At 34.8% G+C, this 6,639-nt stretch overlaps 2 protein-coding genes across 2 annotated transcripts; both read right to left on the reverse strand.

The window, feature by feature from the left end:
* Positions 1-262: 262 nt before the first annotated feature.
* Positions 263-2,049, reverse strand: LOC140817316 (nascent polypeptide-associated complex subunit alpha-like protein 2). The gene is made up of 4 exons (XM_073176955.1): positions 1,890-2,049; positions 1,706-1,802; positions 899-1,017; positions 263-813 (listed from the first exon to the last, which is right to left on the reverse strand). Exons 1-4 carry the CDS (start codon positions 1,935-1,937, stop codon positions 463-465), a joined length of 615 nt encoding a protein of 204 aa, XP_073033056.1. The 5' UTR covers positions 1,938-2,049; the 3' UTR covers positions 263-462.
* A 1,498-nt stretch (positions 2,050-3,547) lies between these two features.
* LOC140816891 (uncharacterized) lies at positions 3,548-5,097 on the reverse strand. The gene is made up of 3 exons (XM_073176383.1): positions 4,669-5,097; positions 4,039-4,125; positions 3,548-3,928 (listed from the first exon to the last, which is right to left on the reverse strand). The coding sequence occupies exons 1-3, from the start codon at positions 4,918-4,920 to the stop codon at positions 3,782-3,784; spliced, it is 486 nt and encodes a 161-aa protein (XP_073032484.1). The 5' UTR covers positions 4,921-5,097; the 3' UTR covers positions 3,548-3,781.
* Positions 5,098-6,639: the final 1,542 nt, after the last annotated feature.

The raw sequence follows: 6,639 nt of genomic DNA on the forward strand, positions 1-6,639 counted from the left end.
AACAGTTGAAAAGAAGCAAATTGTTTGAACTTCCACGGATCTCTGAAGATGAACTGTTTTTTCCTTTTTGTTATCTCCAAGTAATTTGGATAGTGTGGAGTTATATATTTCAGGTTCTTGTCATAGAATATTTTAGAATAATTACGAAGGGTAAGTTCGCATTATTGTCTTCAAAGCTATGGATTTCAGAACATCGATTTTTGAGTCCTGAATCCAATCTATCCACACGCAATCTAATGATCATGAAGGAAGCATGCATCACGCCCAGCAATGATATATTTCCTATAACCATAATCGAATGGAGCCTTTTCCATCGTTTATCTAATTTCGAATAAAACAGAAAAAAAAAAAAAAACAGTTTCATGAATAAAACGTCAAGTTAATCAAAATGGTCGATTCCAAAACCTTTCTAACGCACGACCGCAAGGGAAAGCGAATAAAAATAACGATAAAATAATTCCTTCATGTGGTTAACTCCATGATGGCACTGACGATGTCTCCACGGTGAGTCTTGAGAGCTTTGACAGCCTTGGCTTTGGATACCCCGGCCTGTGTCATAACCAAATCAACATCACGAGCCTCGACTCCTGTCTCATCAACCTCCTCTTCTTCCTCATCCGCCTGTGCATTTGCAGCCGTAGCAGCTATTTCTGATTTCGCCATCACCGAACTCATATCCGGCATCCTAAATTGCTGTGCGGCCTGCGTCTGTAGTTGAGAGCTCAAATCCTCTATCTTGGCTTCTCCAAATATGATGTAAGTTTCTGAATTGGGGTTCTTAAAGACATCCGGGTTTGAGATGAAAAACATAATCTGCGATACAGACGGATCCATCAACCAAAATTCACACAAAATAAACAGCAAAGCGGGAAAAAATTGAAATGGGAATTGGGTATACATTTTTGGTTCTCTTGATAGTCACCCTGCTTACTCCTGGAACAGGCTTCATTCCAAGTTTCAACATGGCCTTGCGGCTCTTCTTCTCACTTCTGCTCTGCTTGGAACTTTCGTTCGAACCTGTTTAAATTTCCAACCAAAAGAAATAACCTCCATCACTCGGTATCTTGATTTGAAACCCACGATATCGGTAACAGGACTATAGCAACAGAGCACGGAGCACCATTTACAAAAAAATTAATTCATAAACACTCGTAGAAGCCACACTTAGACATGATGAAGCACGAATCGAGCAAAATCCTAAGAGAGCAATTCTCTATTATACAAACATCTGAGTGAGGCGGAACTTGATCAACCAGGTGCTTAAAAGAATATCGAAGACTTATCAATGCAAACCATATTGATAAATTAATCGAAAACTAACGTCTAAAAGCAGAACAACAATTAGCATATAATGTGAAGCATTTGGAATCCAAAAACAAATAGCACAATCTAAATGGATAATGTTTCGTGAAGAATTCCAATAACGTACAGAAAAATTTCTCAATAGCTGAACGTTTTACATTACAATGAGTAACCACTAATCCTATTACCCAGTAAGAAAAACACCATTTATGAATTTTATGCAGCCCGTAACATAAAATCCAGCACAAAATAAATATTTACGTTCAAAAAGATATATTCCCCTCATAAATCTTAATCACACTATACTTTCTAGATTACAGAAAACCAGAGAAAAACCAATACCACACAAATCTTTCAATATGAGAATAAAATTCGATATTTTTTTATGTTTTAAAAAAAGAACCTGGGGAGCCATCCTTATCGTCATCTTCATCGTCGGAATCCTCAGCGTTATCTTCATGGTCATCATCTTCCTTCACATCTTCCACCAGAGGCTCATCCTTCATAAAAACAGATAAAGTTTGGTCCCAATTAACAAAACCCAAAATACACGTAGAATTTTTTCGATGAAAATCTCAAAGAAATACCTGTATCTTTTTAGGGGCTTCAGTTTCTTCAACGACTGGACCTGGCATGGCGGCTTCTTGAACCGGGGTTTTCGTACTGTGAAAGTAGTGAAAGATAAACGTGCCTGAGATGCGTGGAGAAGGTGAATGAGAATATAAAGTTTGATTCTTTCTAGGGCTCGCCGTTTCAGCATTGGCTTGGGCTTCCGTTTCTTATATATATATATATATATATATATATATATATATATATATATATATATATATATATATATATATATATGCTCCTATTTTATCATTATAATTTTTCCTCGGAGCAATTCAAATGGGCCGAATGGGTAACATATCGGAATTGGGCTAAGAATTATATATATATATATATATATATATATATATATATATTAACTTATTTTTCTACTTTATCCTTAAAATATATATATATATATATATATATATATATATATTTTAAGGATAAAGTAGAAAAATAAGTTAATGTTCATGTGTCGTATGATTCGGTAGAATGTTTTGGAAAAATTTATTTTGAGATATTAATTTTAGAGAGAACAACGATTGTTTAATTGATTATTTGGGGTGAATATATAATCCCTCGGGAAGTCTACACATTCAATATATATGAGAGAAATTACGATTTTGATCTTAAGGTACAAGTCCACGGCCCCAAATAATTTAGAGTCATCAGTCTACATGATAATGTATGAACCTCACGCCTCATAATCAATTGATTAGAGATGTAAACTATTCGAATCGAACAATATTAAGATCGAACTTGACTCGTTTAATGTATATATAAGATCGAGTTCGATTCATGAGGTTCGAGCTCGACTCGTTTTAAAATTATTTAAGTTCACGAATAACTCGAGCCCAACTAGTTAAGAAGCTTGTTTTCGAACTCGTCGAACATTCTTAGCTAAAATGTCAATGAAGATATGATAATTTAAGGGGTATGCTTATCATTAATAGCATTTAAACGAACTAAGTTCGAGCTCGTGAACAGGCTCGCAAGCCTACGAGCCGAATACTCTTAAGCTCGAGCTCTGTTCGATGAAATTGTCGAGCTCGAGATCGGCTTGATAAACTTAAAGAACGATCTCAAACAAACTTTTTACCGAGTTATATCTGAATACCTCGCAAGCGACTTGGTTCATTTACTTACTTACAATTGAGGTTGTCGATGCTACTGGCAAGGCATTGTCACATCTCTAGCATCGGATTACTCTATATGATTATGTATTCCTGAGAAAAATGATTATCCCAACGCCAAACTTTGGTAACACTTCCACTATTCTCATCAGTCTTGATCCTTGAACCAACACATGCAGATGAACCTCTTATGAAAATATGAGAGACTCGTAATAGAAGTGAGGAAAATAATGCCTAAAGGATGTGTTATGTATTTTATGTCATGAATGATATATAAAAAGTAGTTGTCAGTGATTTGTTGTTTTCATTTGAGTAATTTTTTAAACTAGTGAATTTAGACTTCAAACATTTGATGTCTCTCACTCAAGAACACTTGACAAAATAAATGTCAGGCCCATCCGGAAGCATCACCTCTGGTTTTGCTCAAATATCTACATCTCTTCAAACTGGAGGAACACAAAATCAAATGAAACATGTCAAATAAACACATAATGGCTTATATAAGCTGTAATATAACTCAGCATAATTGACGTTTGCACTGAATAAGAACAGCCATTCATAGTTAGTGCTTACTACAAATTGCAATTCCATGATATATATATATACACACACACACACGTGGCAGTAACCTATGCAAAAGTAATATCCCATGCGAGGAAACTCTTGTAGAGGCATGGCCGCCATCCATAAAATCAAGGGCAAAATGAGGCACTTCCCAGCGCTTTCTGGTTTTTCCGGTTCAGTTCCCGTGTTCATATTTGACTTCGTGTAGTCGTCACGGCTTGCCTCTTCGACGTCCTCATGTTGTTCCAAGCTTCGTTATTAAAAGCATGGCAATGACCAGATGATCCAGTCCACATTTCACAAGGAGCAGACGAATCACAAACATAACAATAGCACTGCACCAAACAAAACCAAGAATGCAATCACATATTCTTACCACCTTAAATTATCGGAAACACACCGGTCAAGAAGCTTGGGATGAAAACAAATTAAAGTTACCACTAACCAGTTTACAGCAAGTGTCATGTGGAGTAATCAGAAACGGATGTTTTGCACAGGCGTGTCTCGGATGGGGATAATCCCTACATGCCACCTATAAATTAAGATCAAATACGCTTTAGGAAAATATGCCACTAAAACAAAGGACAACGAGTTGGTTTCGAAAAAGGCACAACAGATATAAATCAAGAAACGCTTACTACTAGATATCACAAATCCTAAGCGCCACAGTACTACAACTACTACTACCGGATAGTATGTATCCAAAGCATCAAGAACACAAAAAGGCTAAAAGCAAGTGCGTTGAATATTGATTCAGCAAACTCTTCTTCAATCAGAATCATTAATTACATACAACTATATTTCGCACCATGTCTCAGTTTTCACCCAAATAAACTAAATTATCAATCCACCAAGGGGAAAAATATAACTATTTGTTGTAGAGCATGAGTCAGTAGTAATATTACTATATGTATACGAGCGCACAGAGGCAGATACATGCATTATTAACAAATGAGAAATAACAAAATCCACGAAAACCCGCTTCACATCATCCAAAAAAAGGCGAACCCATTGGCAAGATATCCAACTATTAATGTTTAAACTTCGTTACAACATTAATAAAATGAAGGAAAACCTGTCCTTTTTCGGCAACTACACGGACATCGGGAGAGGCGGCATCATCCAGATCCTCAGAAATACCTAGTTTCAAGATATCCAACTCATCTTTGTGATCGAATTCAAGGATAAAACACTCTTCTTTTTTCTCGATTTCCTTAAGTTGGTCCCGATTTTTCAGGCAAAAAATGGGCTTCAAAGGAGTGTCTTTTTCATCGGGCGAAGGGTAAGAATCATCGATTTCGATGATTTCTCGTTCTTTTTCCACCATTGGAGAGGTTCTCTGTACCTTGGGTGATTTTACAGGTGATTTTTTGTAGTGTATTTCATGGAGAAGACGAGGGGTTTTAGTGTTGATTCTTGCAAAAAGAAGACGTTGGCCGTATGATTTTTCAAATTCCAAAGCGAGTGGGAAATCGCGAGAACGATTGTACAGATTTAGACACGGGCCGGGCTGATTCGATTGAGCCCATTTGAGTAGCTAGTCAAAATATATAATGTGAAAAAATGTATGACATTTTTAATTATTGTTATTCATAAATTAAAATTAAATTAAACTAAATATTTAAAAAAATTGTAATAAGCTTCAAAGTGTTTCAATTATTTTTTTCAACAATATAGCTCATATAATTAACTTCTTAAAAAATAAATAGTCATCACAATTTTTTAATTAAAATGATATAGAAACGTGGTAGATTTATAATATAATTTGTTTGGTGATCAAAGCTTGAGTTGAACTCTTTGGCTACATTTGGTATGTGTGATGGGATAATTAAATGATTATTAATTCAAGTGATTATAAAATGAGATGTATGGATTATTAGTACTATGGGATAAATAACATGGTGTTTGGTATGATTTTAAATTGATGTACTAATTTTGTACTTTTTTAGTGTAAAGACAAAAATGCCCCTAACGACATATAAATGAGTTAATTGTCCTTCTTGTTTGGTTCAATTTTTCAGACATATATAAGTAGTAGGTTTAAGTATATATGTTAAAAAAATACCCTTCCAAGTTAGAAACTGTAGTACAAAGACGAGGCACTTGATTTTCTTTCTGAACCAAATTTCAAACCCTTAGGTGGAACAATATTGTAACGCCCCAAAAATTTTAAAGTTCACGTAAACCACATGCGCGAAAGTTATTAAATTCTTTGTATTTTAATTAAATGCTTTAATTGTAATAATTAATTATGTTGTGCATAATTGCATGTTTAAATTATATTTTCTACATGGTTGCATTAAAATGTATTTTTAAGGAATATTCAAGTGACGATCGAGGAACGGGGACCGAAGGCTGAAAAATGTAAAATATTTTTTTGTAATTATTTAAAATATGGTCGATGTATTTTTAGTATTTTTTAAAATAAGAAGTTTTGAGGTGATTTTATACGTCGGGACGTAATTTTTATCGGTATTGGATTTTCAAATAAAATACGAGCTTTCGAGCCACCCGACTAATAAATTCACATTTTTATTAAAAGAAAAACTTTGCTACTATTTTAATTAAATCCTAATTTAACTAATTGGGCTCTAATTTGAGGCTTATTAGGCCTAAAGCCCACTCTGTGATTAGTCTAGTATTTAAAGTGATAAACTAATGAAACCCATCACTTTTCCACCTCCAAACCATCGACCACCAAAGTTTTATATTTTGAAAATTCTCTCAAACACATCACCCACTCACGGCAGCACACCTCAAGGTCATCCAGGAGAGAATTTCGTAAGGTTCTAGCAAGTTCTAGTCAAGTCGTCTCTCCCATTCTTCGTCGTCAACGATTATTCGTGCGTTTAAAACGCAAAGGCACGCCATAAATCTTTCTTTTCTCATCTTTCACACCATAGTATTTATTTTATTGTGTTGCATAAAAAAAAAAATTTGCACCTCATGGTATTTTCGTTTATGCATCAAATAAGATTTTTAAAGCATGATCTTTGTTCCAAAAACATGATTTTTATGTGCTAGGAGGGGCTGCCATGATTAGGGA

This window comes from Primulina eburnea, chromosome 16, assembly GCF_022965805.1.
Source record: "Primulina eburnea isolate SZY01 chromosome 16, ASM2296580v1, whole genome shotgun sequence".
Lineage (NCBI taxonomy): Eukaryota > Viridiplantae > Streptophyta > Magnoliopsida > Lamiales > Gesneriaceae > Primulina > Primulina eburnea.

Bases quoted from the DNA above. Each gene is read 5' to 3' on its own strand.
- LOC140816891 (XM_073176383.1), bottom strand. From the start codon at position 4,920: ATGGTGGAAAAAGAACGAGAAATCATCGAAATCGATGATTCTTACCCT. The intron at 4,126-4,668 runs GTTTTCCTTCAT...CTTAATTTATAG, and splicing joins TAGTTGCCGAAAAAGGACAG to GTGGCATGTAGGGATTATCC. The intron at 3,929-4,038 runs GTTAGTGGTAAC...TGTTTGGTGCAG, and splicing joins ATGACACTTGCTGTAAACTG to TGCTATTGTTATGTTTGTGA.
- LOC140817316 (XM_073176955.1), bottom strand. From the start codon at position 1,937: ATGCCAGGTCCAGTCGTTGAAGAAACTGAAGCCCCTAAAAAGATACAG. The intron at 1,803-1,889 runs GTATTTCTTTGA...GTTTTTATGAAG, and splicing joins AAGCCCCTAAAAAGATACAG to GATGAGCCTCTGGTGGAAGA. The intron at 1,018-1,705 runs GTTCTTTTTTTA...AAATTTAAACAG, and splicing joins CGATAAGGATGGCTCCCCAG to GTTCGAACGAAAGTTCCAAG.